This window comes from Theropithecus gelada, chromosome 3, assembly GCF_003255815.1.
Source record: "Theropithecus gelada isolate Dixy chromosome 3, Tgel_1.0, whole genome shotgun sequence".
Taxonomy (NCBI): domain Eukaryota; kingdom Metazoa; phylum Chordata; class Mammalia; order Primates; family Cercopithecidae; genus Theropithecus; species Theropithecus gelada.
In genome coordinates, this window is record NC_037670.1 from 76786125 (window position 1) to 76798877 (window position 12753).

The window sequence follows — 12753 nt, forward strand, 5'->3', positions numbered from 1 at the left end:
AAAAAGAAAGAAAGAAAGAAAGAAAAAGAAAAAGAAATGGATCATTAGGTGATTTCATCATTGTGCAAACTTCACAGAGTGGACTTTCACAGACCTAGATGGTAGAGCCTGCTCCTAGGCTATAAACCTACATAGTATGTTACTGTACTGAAGACTGTAGACAATTGTAATACTATAGTATTTAAACATAGAAAAAGTACAGTACAAATACAGTATGCAATGTAAAACATGGTACATCTGTGTAGGGCACTTGCCATGAATGGATCTTGCAGGACTGGAGATTGCTCTGAGTGAGTGGTGAATGGTGAAAGAATATGAAGGTCCAGGACATGACTTACACTACTGTAGATTTTATAAACACTGTGCACTTAGGCTACATTAAATTAAACGTTTTTTTCTTTCTTCACTAATAAATTACCCTTAGCTTACTGTAACATTTTTACTTTATAAACTTTTAAATTTTTTAATCTTTTTGACTTTTGTAATAACATAGCTTAAAACTCAAACACAGTACAACCGTATAAAAATATTTTCTTTCTTTATATCCTTACTTTACAAGTTTTTGCTACTGTTAAATATATTTCTTTTTTACTTTTTAAACTTTTTTGTTAAACACGGAGACACACACACATTATCCTAGGCTTACATGGGATCAGGATCATGAAGATGTCACCAGTCAACAGGAATTTTCCAGTCCCATTATAATCTTCTGGGAATACCGTCATATACACAATCTGTCATTGACCAAATATTACTCAGTGCTTGACTGTCTTCTCCAGAGATTGACTTTTTCAATCAATCTCCTAGAGGGAAGAGTGGTGGGTCAGTAACAACCTGCAGTTACCTGTTGGGGTCTACAATAAACATGTAGAGCAAACACTGAATCTAGCTTAAATAAACAACTTGGTTACCATAGTAATCGTTTCAAAAAACATAATAGATGTTTTCCTAACCAACCTCCACTCAAGGGACCTACCAAAGTGTCCCCATTCCCTTTGTAAAACAAGCTGAGGGATGCTAATGGCGCAATGAGTACACTTGGCTTGATCAGCTGTGAGCAGGGCATCATGTGCTTACCAGAGAGTCAACTGTGTCTGTCCTTAAACTGTTTATGTCAGTTGCACATATTACCATGATCTCCTAAAATGTGATTATCAACTGGTGAAATAGAAGCATGAGCAGAAAGATAAATTGTTTCTAAGAAAATGAAGATGGATACTTGAAAAGCTTCTTAAAAAGCAAGTTGTTTAAGAAATTGCTGTCAAAATAAGTGTGGTTAAAACAATTATAAAAGAGTGAAAAGTCATAAAAATATAGTATCCTGCAATCAGTTTGCTTTGCAAACATCCTTGCTCCACTTTGAAGAGACAGACACTAAGACAAATACATATGTTCACAGACACATGATGATATTAAATATCAGTATACTTATGAAAAATCATAACCTAGAGAACCCAAGCCAAGCTGGTTAAGAAAGCATCTAGTGTACAATGCAGTCTGGGTGAATGAAATACAACTACTCTGAGAAGCATTACTGAACAGAATAACTTTTTATCATCAAATTTTGGAGTCTAACTGCAAAGACTTTGGATTGTAATCCAAGTCCCACCCTCCAAAAGCAGTAAAACTTCTCAGCTTCCCTGAGCCATCTCTTCTGTATCTATAACTTAGCTATGGGCCTCAGCCACAGCCACTGTCAGTGTTAATCATCATTGCTTTTGTTCTAGTATAACCTCTACCACTAAGTGGACACTAAAAGTCCATCATCAAGTGAGGGAGAGAGGAGGGACATGAAGTATTTTGCCATCTAAAATGAGTCCTCAAATTAAAACTTTAAAAGATCAGGAATCACTTTGAAAAGGAAAAAAAAAAAAAAAAAAACCTACCCATTAAACAACACAATATTCTGAAGTCACAGAGGCTGCCCACCAAGAAAGGAAGGAAGGAGCCCTGAGACCGCTGGCAGTTAAGACCAAGGCCTAATGTCACCCAAATATTGGCTTTTTCCCATTCAAAAAAAAGAAATAAAAAAAAAAAAAAAAAAAAAAAAAATCAGATTGAATTTGCTTAATAGAAAATACCTACAGAGAAGTGTTTAACAGGATATTGGATAGATATTTTTTAAAAAACAACCACCCACCTGAGACCTGCCACTTTTAGCATAAGCTGAGAGAGACAAAGTACCCGTTTTATTCTCCAGTTTTTGGGTGAGCAAACACGACTTCAGATCTGTAGAACATCCAAAGCATGCACAACCTTAAATGTGGCAATGGGAACAACATTCTGTCGCTTAAGCACTGCATTTCAGGAGTATACAGCAGCCTCTAGGTAAAACAATTTAAGGCCCAGCTTAACAGCTTAATCAGGTAACAGCTGAACCAAAACAGAATTAGGAAACAAGGGCTCACTGGAAACAAATAACTAATCAATATTAGTTGGGGAATTGTAGTCAGTAAAGAAAATCCAGGTTTTCCTTTTTTCTTTCTTTTCTTTGTTTTTTAAGACAGGGTCTCGCTCTGTGCCCAGGCTGGAGTGCAGTGGCACCATCTCAGCTCACTGCAACCTACGCCTCTCAGGCTCAAGCTAACCTCCCTCCCACGTCAGCTTCCTGAGTAGCTGGGACTACGGGTGTAGTAGCTGGGACTACCAGTGTGCATCACCACCCTTGGGTAATTTTTGTATTTTTTGTGGAGATGGGATTTCACTATGTTGCCCAGGCTAGTCTTGAACTCCTGGGCTCAAGGGATCCACCCACCTCAGCCTCCCAAAGTTGGGATTACAGGTGTGAGCCAACGCGCCCGGCCAACCCAGGCTTTCTTTATTCAAGACTCTGCAAGAAGGATTCCACACTTCTCTTTATAATGAAATGTTTACTCTGAGCATACCTCTCCAGGGTTTTCCCAGCCACTTGAGTTCAGCAATTTGGCTGCTGTCAATCAAGATGTTACATAAGAATTTTGGCCTGTGTACATTTATGAGAAAGAGGGTGAGGAAGCTTCTAAGATTCCTAAATATTTGATGAGGACTAACAGCCTGTCAGGTAGAGCAGGACATTTTGGTGGTATTTCCTGAATGTTATGATATGAGAAGTCATCAGTGTGAAATTCTACCCAGCTATTACTACACACAAACCAGGATGTCCATGATGAGCAAATAGAAGTTCAGTGAAATGCATCATTTAATTTGTTACTGACAGAGACTGTTATTAGGGAATTCTGGGATAAAATCCTTTGTAAGGTAGAGTAATTTTTTTTTTTTTTTCTTAGAGAGACAGGGTCTCACTCTGTCACTGAGGCTAGAGAACAATGGCATGATCACAGTTCACCTCAACCTTGAATTCCTGGGCTCAAGAGATCCTCTCACCTCAGCCTTCCCAGTAGCTGGGATTACAGGCATACACTACCCCACTCAGCTAATTTTTAATTTTTTTGTAGCAATAGGGTCTTGCTATGTCGCCCAGGCTGGGGATGGTCATTTTGAAATTAAAATGACACATACCTTGCTGCTTATAAGCTTGGCATTTGTATACCGGATTCTCTCGCTGTGAGGAGCCTTGTGTGGGAGGCTGCCATGTTCCTGTCTGAGTATTTCGGATTATAAGCCTCAGTGCAGGGCCCAGCTTAGACCTCTCCCTCTTCAGCCATGTGTGTGCAATGCGGGAGGGAGGATGCTGACTTTTAGCCTCAATTGTCACTATGCCATTACATTCCTTCCTCTCACACTCCAACCTCCCGTCCACCTGACTTGGTCCTCTCTTCTCATCCCTGACCGGATGCTGAGGTCTCACATACCTGCAGAGCCAAGCAGACAGAGAACAAATTCCTGTGCTCTCAAGTCTCTTAGCAAGCTTCACATCCTCCCTCATCCCACACATCATCCTGGAAATACCCGCTGAATGTGTATGTCCTTGAGACGGTGAGCCCCCTGACCACAGGGTGGGGTCTTCCTGTGCCCGTGCCTCTGACCTCATCAGGTAGTGAGCACAAAGTAGCTGCTCAATGTTGAAATGAATGTATGTGAACCTCTCCTGATAGAAATAGTCACCTAAAGTCCCCACAGCAAGCCCTGGTTCTGTTTGTCATTGATGCTGAAGAGCATATGTGGCCTTGCCAGATGCCCCATCTGCAGAGGGCAGACCGTGGCCTCACACTCCATCTGCTATGGATCTAAGACCCCACACCCAGGGCACAGCTGTGGCCAAGGGGAAGGGTGAGGTGAACACCCTGCATCATGTTAAAACAATACAGAGGCATGTGTGTCAGCCCCAGGGTTTCTTATGATACGTGCCTCTGCACCTATCTCCTAGAAACCTCGGAGCATTTTAAACAAGCTACCTGCTGAATCTCACACTATCTACAATATAGGCAAGCCTTGCCAATTTTTACCTCTAAAACCCTTCTCATCTCTGCCCACTTCCACATCTCCCCAGACATTATTGCCTTTAGCCTGAATCCTGCAACAGCTTCTTCACTCAACTCCCAGGACCCACTCCATGCACGCCTCCTCCAGCACCCCCCAGCAGTCAGACTATCTGGTAAGAGGTCATTTCTTCAGCCTCTGCTTCTAACCTTCGGTGGCCTCCTTCTGCTGTTACAAGAGAAGTCTTGCAGGCCCCACCTGATCTGGCCTGGCCTTGCTCTGCAGCCCCACCCACCCGCCACTCTAGAACTCTGGCCTTCTGTCTGGAACCAGCACTCTCGGGGCCTCTGCACTTGCCAATTCCTCCATGGAGCATTCTTTTCCCTGGCTTGTTCCATGCCTGGCTTCTTCTCATCTATCAGCTTTCAGCTGAGGCCTTCTTTGACCCCCATCTAAATAGGTTTCTCTTTACTTCACCTCCATCACCCTCAGCATGCACCACTATCTGTGATGATTGATCTGTGTGTTGACCTGTTTGTCTCTCCACCTAGAACAGAAGTTCCATGAGTGCAGGGACTTTGTCTTGACTTCACTTTATTTTCAGAGCCTGAAACAGAACCTGGTACTTAGTGAGAGCTCCAAACAGATCTGCTAATTGAATGAATGAATGGATGCATGAGTGAATGAGTGAATAAGGAATGGATAGCCCCTGGGAAAATCAACATCACCAAACTCCCAAAGAACCTTGAAATCAGACCCAAAATGGGCCCAGCTTCCTTGTAAAACAAAAGTCACACCTTTCCCTTTAGTGAAAGAAACCCTAAGCTCTGCCTACATTGGAAGTTCCCTGCATTCACACTGTCTTCTCTTACAAATCCACAACACTCTTATTATTGACCATCTTTCTATTTAGAAACAACTTAGAGTTCCTTGGCTCAGAAAACTGGAACTTGATCTTGGAGTCAGGCCCAAGGTCACAGACTCACATTTGAGGGGCTTGGTGGAGGAGCCCTGACACCCTCTGGATTGGCTCTGCCTCTGGCCCCAAGCCCCATCCTTTAGAGGAACAAAAATAGGAAAAAACAGAGGCCGGACACAATCTCAGTGTTATAGGGAAGCCCTACTTCTCCCCCAAGACCCTGATACCTGGCCAGCCAAAGGCAGGGAGGAAATGTGGGTGGGCTGGGAGTGAGAGGCAGCGGAAGGGGATGGAGTTTGGGAAAAGACATGACTAATCCAGCCTAATCCCTCTGCTTTGAAAGCAGAAAAACTTCAAATCCTGACTCCAATATCTACATTTCTGAAGGCCACACAGATGCTATTTAACCTCTCAGAGCCTCAGTTTCCACAAGTGTCAAAATGGATTTCACAATTTCTACTTTAAGAGGATTGCTGGGCATTCTGTCCCCAAATGTAACATCTGGCTGCATCCACCCACCCTTCAACCTCCCAGGGTGAGTCTATTGTTCATATGAGAAAAATACAACCACGCATCAATCACTCCCTGTGACTTGCCCCAAAACTCTGGGTTTACTAGACTGTTTTGAGGCTGGGCCACACAAACTAATCTACATTGACTTAAATTTGGTAAGTAACAGGGCCAAGCTGATTCCTGAAATAAGCTTATAAATACACACAGCAGACATTCAATACATATTTTTCAATGAATGAATCAAATGACAAGATGGGTTATGTTTATACTGATCCTACTAATCAAGCCTAATAAAGCAAAATCTCTTTTTTCACTATCAGTCTGTGGCACTAATCCACCTTGTGCTTTGATACCACAGACATGTGGCAAGAAAACTGATTTAAGCCATTATAGGGCTAAAGACTTTGACACTCAAAGTTCTCTTCTTCTGTAGGCCACAGGGAAAATGAGCAACTGGGATGTCAAATGTTCTTATTTATTTTGGAGATTATTTTTCAGCTTGCTGAGGGTTTATACTTTCAATAACCAAAGAGACTCTCAAAACAGAATGACTTCCCAGTAAAAAATAAATAAGTAAAAATGAAAAATTAACCAATTTTCAATCCAGATGTGGACTGTCTCCAAATTTTGCAAGCATATTTAGCAAAAATATTCCCCTGTAATCTTGCTCCATAAATACTGAACAAGGAAGAGTATTGCCTCAGACTGATACTTGGCAAAATAATCTAATGAAATCTGTCAGTTCTGTGCTACCAGCATGGCATCCCTGAAGGCTCCTGGTGACTGTATGATTATCAATTAATGCTGTCCTACCTCACGCCTCACTTGCAAAACAGTTTCTTATAGCTCAGACATGCTGTAAGAAGGTTAAGAGAAGACTCTAACTCCCATCCCAGACAGCTACCCTTCAGCCTAAGAAAACACACCTACTAAAGTAAATTCACAGAAAAATCAAGAGCCAACTATTCCCTTTGCAAAGGAACTGCCTAAGGGTATCTTTAAAATCCCTTTACAATGGGTTTAACTTAAGAAACTGTAACTGGCTCACAATTTAGCAAGTGCCCTTGATGAGGCAGAGGATGGGTGTCTAACCAAGAGGCAGGTTAAAGGTGTTGTGCTTACAAAACACAGCAAGCTTGCAAAGGGCATAGGTCTAAGGTCAGAAGGTCTGGGTCCCAGTCCCAGCTGAGTCACTAATGAGCTGCATGATAGAGTCATGTCATTTAACTTATTTGATTTTAGTTTCCTCAGCCAGAGATGAAGAATCATTAATAAAAGCCAGTGTTACCTACATCCCAGACTTACTAGGAAAATCAAATAAATGGGAAAGCTGTTAGAAAGCACGAAGGCATACCCAAAAGTTAGGAAACTCTTTTATTACAGGTATACATGGATGTAAATCAGAGCCACCCAGAAAATCACCTGCACCCATTCTTGCTCATACTAAATGTATTTCCTCTTACTAATATGGGAACAACTGGAATGGGAGAGATTTCTGTGAATCAGGACGAACACATAGCCCTTGGAGAATGGGTGCTGCTATCATTGAGGACACATCTACTCTGTGACAGCTTTTGATACTCTAGGACAGTCATACAGGGAATGCACTCACCCTGCTCTGTAGGGGATCAGGCCCTGATCCATTAGTTCATGTTTACCAAACATTAACAATGTGCTAGGAGTGTCTGGAATACTGAATCCATTGTGACCGGGCAAAGAGAACCACCAACCCCCAACACATTTGGCCAAGAGTGAGAATGTGATGGTGCCGGTCACCTTCCCAGTCACTTACAGGTGGGTTTGGGTAAGCCTTTCCTGCACTCTTGCCTTTTGACAATAGTTCAATGTCTTCAGCAAATCGTCATCTCTCTAGGAAACCCAAAGAAGAAAAAAACAGGACAACCCCAGCACCTTCATAATGGACAAGAGTCGTGAGGGCTCCTGCTCAGTGGGCTGCAGGGTGGAGCCAGCGCTGAGGCCAGCCATCTCTGCTCACTCTCCCATTCTCTACCCTTCACATTCATATGTCCTAGAAGATGAATAAGCTCCTCAAGCCTTGGCCAGAAAGAATATCACAAGGTTGAATAACTAGAAGGATAATCAAAACAATCAAAGGGGAAAATAAAAAGGACAACGGTACCTTGGTATCTGCAGAGACTGATTCCAGGAGTCCCAGTGATACCAAAATCCACGATGCTCAAGTCCCTGACATAAAATGGCATATTATTTATACATAACCTATGCACATCCTCCAGCATATTTTAATTCATCTTTAGATTACTTAGAATGCCTAATACAATGTAAATGTTATATAAATAGTTGCCATACTGGATTGTTTAGGGAATGACAAGAAAAAACTCAACATGTTCAGGATAGATACAACCTTTTTTTTCCCTGAATATTTTCCATCTACAGTTGGTTGAATCCATGGATGTGGAACCCACAGGTATGGAGGGCCGACTGTACCTGCAAAGTTCTGCATGAATTCACGAACCCTGCCAGGGGAAGGAGCTTCCAAGGGACAGAGGGACAGCTGATTGCCTAACACCTAGTACAATGGTTCTCAAACTTTAGTGTGCATCAGAACCGCCTGGAGGGTGTGTTAAAACACAGAAACAAAGTTTCTGAGTCAGTAGCTGATGTCGCTCATCCCCTGGGCCGGGGGGACCACACTTTAGAAACCACTGGGGCGCAGGGGCTGCCTAGCTGGTCAGTCCCACTGGACCAACTTTTGATCCAAATCCATCACCTCCCTCCCAAATTCAGCCACTAGAAACCATAATAGGAATTAAGCAGCTGTGTCCTTTCCTGCCTCTCCCCTCCTCATTTCCCATTCACATGCCCATGCTGCTATGGATAAAGAGAACAATTATCAAGCCATTCTTGACAACTGTCTCCCGGGGCCCGAGTCCAGCTCTCACCTGTGCACAGGAAGACTCTGCAAAAGGAGTGAGTTAGGCTGCAAAAGAGAGGACACAGCACTGCAGGCAGAGCATTCAAGGGCTCCCCAGTCCGGTTCCCTGACCCAGTGTGGAGTCCCTCTCTCAGTGACGAGAGCATGCCACTGGGTCAGTGCCAAGGAAACGTTGTGACCTGCTTTTCTCCTCACTAATTTTCCTGGTGATCTGCCATCATGCACTGTGATTTCCCGCTGAGAGTTCACTTCGTGTCACCAAACTGCCGCCCCCGCCGCCAGCCTCACCAACAACTCAGTGCAAAGGAAATCAACGAATAGCCACCAACACTGCACCCCTGGTGGGTGGCGGGGCAAAACGCCTCAAGTCCAGGATCACAGCTCTTATGACCTGGAAGGGACCATCACAAATATTTCTTTCCTTCCCACACCTGATTACATTATACAGTATGCTATTTTACTAACAGCAGGAGTTACTGCCAAAATAATATTGTTTTTGTTTTATGACAAGGCTAACAGAAATTCCTACAGAGAGCAGTATTGTGAATAATGTAAACGCTCTGTGGTAACGGCCTATCCTACTAGACTCTTTTCTTTGCTCTAGATGGGGAAAATCTGGCCAATTTTCACACACACGTCAGCTTGCTTTTTTCTGGCTATGGGACAGAAAAGGTTACACACATTTTGGGCCACAATTGTAGGGCTGAAAACCAACTCCAGGTTAAATAAGGAAAAAGAATGGTGAGTGATTCATTCATAGCATTTTGGTAAATATAGACACTTGTATGTGTTTGCAAATACTCGGCCTTTAAGATGATCTTGTATGCACAAATAGGCATATTTGATGGAACAAATATGATTTTCCCTCCCATTAACAAACAAAATCCAGTGAGCTCTTTCTCACATGCAAAACTGCACCAGTTCCCATGCTCTGAGTGCCTGACTTGGTGTAGACCCAGCATCCTCCAAATCAGTAACAAAAACACAACCTCCGCTTACCCCAAAATTATGAATCAGTCAGATATCTCATGCTCAAGACATGGTCCACAAGCCCAGCTGTATTCAGAAAATTCTAGAGCAGGAGGACAGTCCATTCTCAGGTGACAATATTGGTTGAGCCTTCAAGAATACTGATTAAAAACTCTTGCACCCTCCCTACTCACAAAAGAATCCACTCATTTGCATCCATAGATGAGGCCACGCACAAGTCGCCTTCACACCCAACACCCATGGTGGTTCCCGTCCTCACCTGTTTTCCAGGAGTGTCATGCACACCACCTCTCGCACCCCGGGGTTGTTGGCCTTCTCCACGGAACAGCCCTGCAAGTTCCAGGTGGCCAGCCTCAGCACAGGCCTCCCATCCCTTGTGCCTCCAAAGGCCTCCACGGAGGGCCGAGTGGAGATAATCTGGGTGGGCCCCCCTGGCGGCAGGTCCAGGTCCTCACTCTGCAGGCTCAGGGAGGTGGGGCTCGGGTGAGGCTTGGCGATGAAGGTCAGTCCCCCGTTCGTGTGGGTGGATGGGGGCCTGGACCTCTCAGCAAACACCTGGTGCCGTATCCTGTCCAGGAAGGCGGCATTGATACCATCCATCCTCACTAGGTCCTCAACGCTGCGAAAGGGCCCATGCTCACGGCGGAAGTCCACGATGCTGAGGGCCATTTTCTCCGAGAGGCCTCGCACGCTCATGAGCTGGGCCGGGGTGGCTGTGTTGATGTTAACACGTGGGGTGAGGGGCACAGCTGTGGCCAGGTGGTGAGGCTGCTGCTCCGCTAGCAGGTCCCGCCGCAGGGAACTGGGAGAGTGCTGCGTGGAGCTGCCCTTGCTGCTCACACAGATCTCAAACTTGACCTGCTCCAGCTTGGTGGCGCCTACACCACTGACCAATGCCAGGTCCTCCACCTTCTTGAAGCCACCGATATACTCTCGGTACTCCACAATGCTGCGTGCCACAGCACGCGTCACCCCAGGCAGGGTCATCAGCTCCTCCTCCGTGGCAGTGTTGATGTTGAGCCTTTCCTGATTCACCAGGATGTTGCTGAAGTTACAGGCTGCGCTGAACTTGCGGTTATGGGACAAGTCCGAGGGGTCCCTGGGGATGGAGCGGTGGCAGCCCAGGGTGCTCCCCATGATCCGCCAGGATCAAGCGCCCGGGAAGGCCTCACCACTGCAGAAGAGCTCTCTGGCTAGGGAGGAAGCCCAGTAGGCCGTACAAGCACAGAAAAACAGAAGGTGCAGGATTCAGGGACTGAAGAGGTTACTACAGACAAACACCGAATCTTCCATGCCTGGCATGTCCAAAATTACCTTTCACTTGGCCGCCTAGAAAATAATAAACATAGAAACCCATTGAATTAGGCAATTTGCATTAGCACCCCCTACCTAGTGCTGGAGTTAGTAACCAGGAGTCAGGGACTGGTGGCTGCCCGTGAACCCCTAAAAAACGCAGGCACGGTGAGGCTGGGCCCATGTGGATTCTCCTCTGGGGACGTCCGGGTTTTATCACACTGAGCCCAAAAAGGCTATGAGCCGTTTCTCTTGGGAAAAGACCTATCCCCATCAGCTTCACACCTCTTCTCCAGGCCTCTTTCAACTCCGACACTTGGGTCACCCACACTCGGGCTCACACGGACGCGGGGGGCACCCCACCTCCCCCACGCTCCGCATCTGACACAGCGCTACCTGCAACCTGGGAGGTCCGTGCTCCCCGGTGCCGGCACTAAGAAGGGGCTTATCGACCCCCCCACCCGACCTGCCGCGGGTCCCCGCGCCCCACCTCTCGGCTGCTCCGCGGGGCGCCGGTTCCTTTTCCACCTGCGGCTCGGAAGCCTGAGCCCAGCCCGGGACAGCGCGGGTCCCCTGCCTCCAGCCTAGGCGCCAGCGCGGGTGTGGGTCACTGACCAGGCCCTGGAAGCCGCCTACGCCGCCTCGGTCTGCGTGTCCCGGCTCTTTCTATGGGAGAAACTCAGCATCGGTCTCCCAGAGTGAATAGAAGCCGCAGGGCTGCTCGGAGGCGGCGGCAGCGGCGGCGAAATCCGCCGCCGAAGCTGCACCAGGACTTGCGGCGGCGCCGCAGTTGCGTTTATCCCGGCAAAAAGTCCTGCGCCCAACTCCGGCGCGGGATCCGCCAGAGCCAGTCCAGACGCAGCACCAGCCGCACGGCTCCCGCTCGCAGTCGGTGTCAAAGCCAAAGTCCTGGCCGCGCCGCTCGCGCCTCCGCAGGAACCACGGCCACGCCTCCTCCGCGCGGCAACTCCTCCCCGGGACTCCCGAGGGCACGCGGGGGCGGGGCCCGGATGAGGGGCGGGGCCTGGCACCAGTGGGTGGAGAGAGGAACCCGAGAGCGCAAGGGCGGGCCTGGAGTGCTAGAGGCGGGGCCGTGGAGGAGGGGGCGGAACCAAGGCGCAAGAGGGTGGAGAGCGAACCTGAGAGCGCGTGGGGCGGCCCTGGCGTGCGAGAGGCGGAGCCATGGTTGTGGGGGCGTGGCCTGGCACAAATTGGTGGTGAGCTGAACCCGGGAGCGCGTGGGGCGGGCCTGGAGTGCGAGAGGTGGGGTCATAGAGTGTGGGAGCGCGGCCCGGGCGCGAGGGGGTGGGGAAACGCGGGGGCGGGACCGTGAGCACAGAGGTAGGCCCCGGGAGCGCAGAGGCGGGACTTAGGGGCTTAAGGGGCGGAGCCGTTGCCGTGCCGGCGAGGGCGGGTCACGGGGAGGCTGTCCTAAGTCAGCTGCCCCCGGACCATGGTTGCCGCCCGAGGCCTAGGTCTGGTTATGCCTGGTAGAGGCTGTTTAGGATTGTCCGAGGCGAGATCTGCCCAGCTGCTTTTCGTCTTTGAGGTGTGGGGATGAAGGCTGGGGCAATCCCTGAGAGGGCATCCCTGTAGGTCCAGCGTCTCACGGAGTTTTGCAGAACGTTCCAGAGGAGACTGAATATGATCCTCCTAATTTCTGTCCCCACTTTCGGCCTTTTCTTTTCTTCCACCAGTATATTACCTTTGCTCCGCTCAGAGAGACGTCCTCTAATAACGCCAGCGACTCATTGTGCTCCTAGCA

At 47.4% G+C, this 12753-nt stretch overlaps 1 protein-coding gene across 2 annotated transcripts in view; it reads right to left on the reverse strand.

The window, feature by feature from the left end:
• EEPD1 (endonuclease/exonuclease/phosphatase family domain containing 1) overlaps positions 1-12010 on the reverse strand; it is a 146838-nt gene extending 134828 nt beyond the window's left edge. The window contains exons 1-2 of one of the 2 annotated variants that reach the window (XM_025380449.1): positions 11479-12010; positions 9955-11024 (exon numbers count right to left, since the gene is read on the reverse strand). In XM_025380449.1, coding sequence (XP_025236234.1) covers positions 9955-10832 — 878 coding nt within the window. In that variant the 5' untranslated portion in view covers positions 10833-11024; positions 11479-12010. The remainder of the gene's footprint in view (positions 1-9954; positions 11025-11478) is intronic. The other variant, XM_025380450.1, reaches the window with a different exon arrangement.
• Positions 12011-12753: the final 743 nt, after the last annotated feature.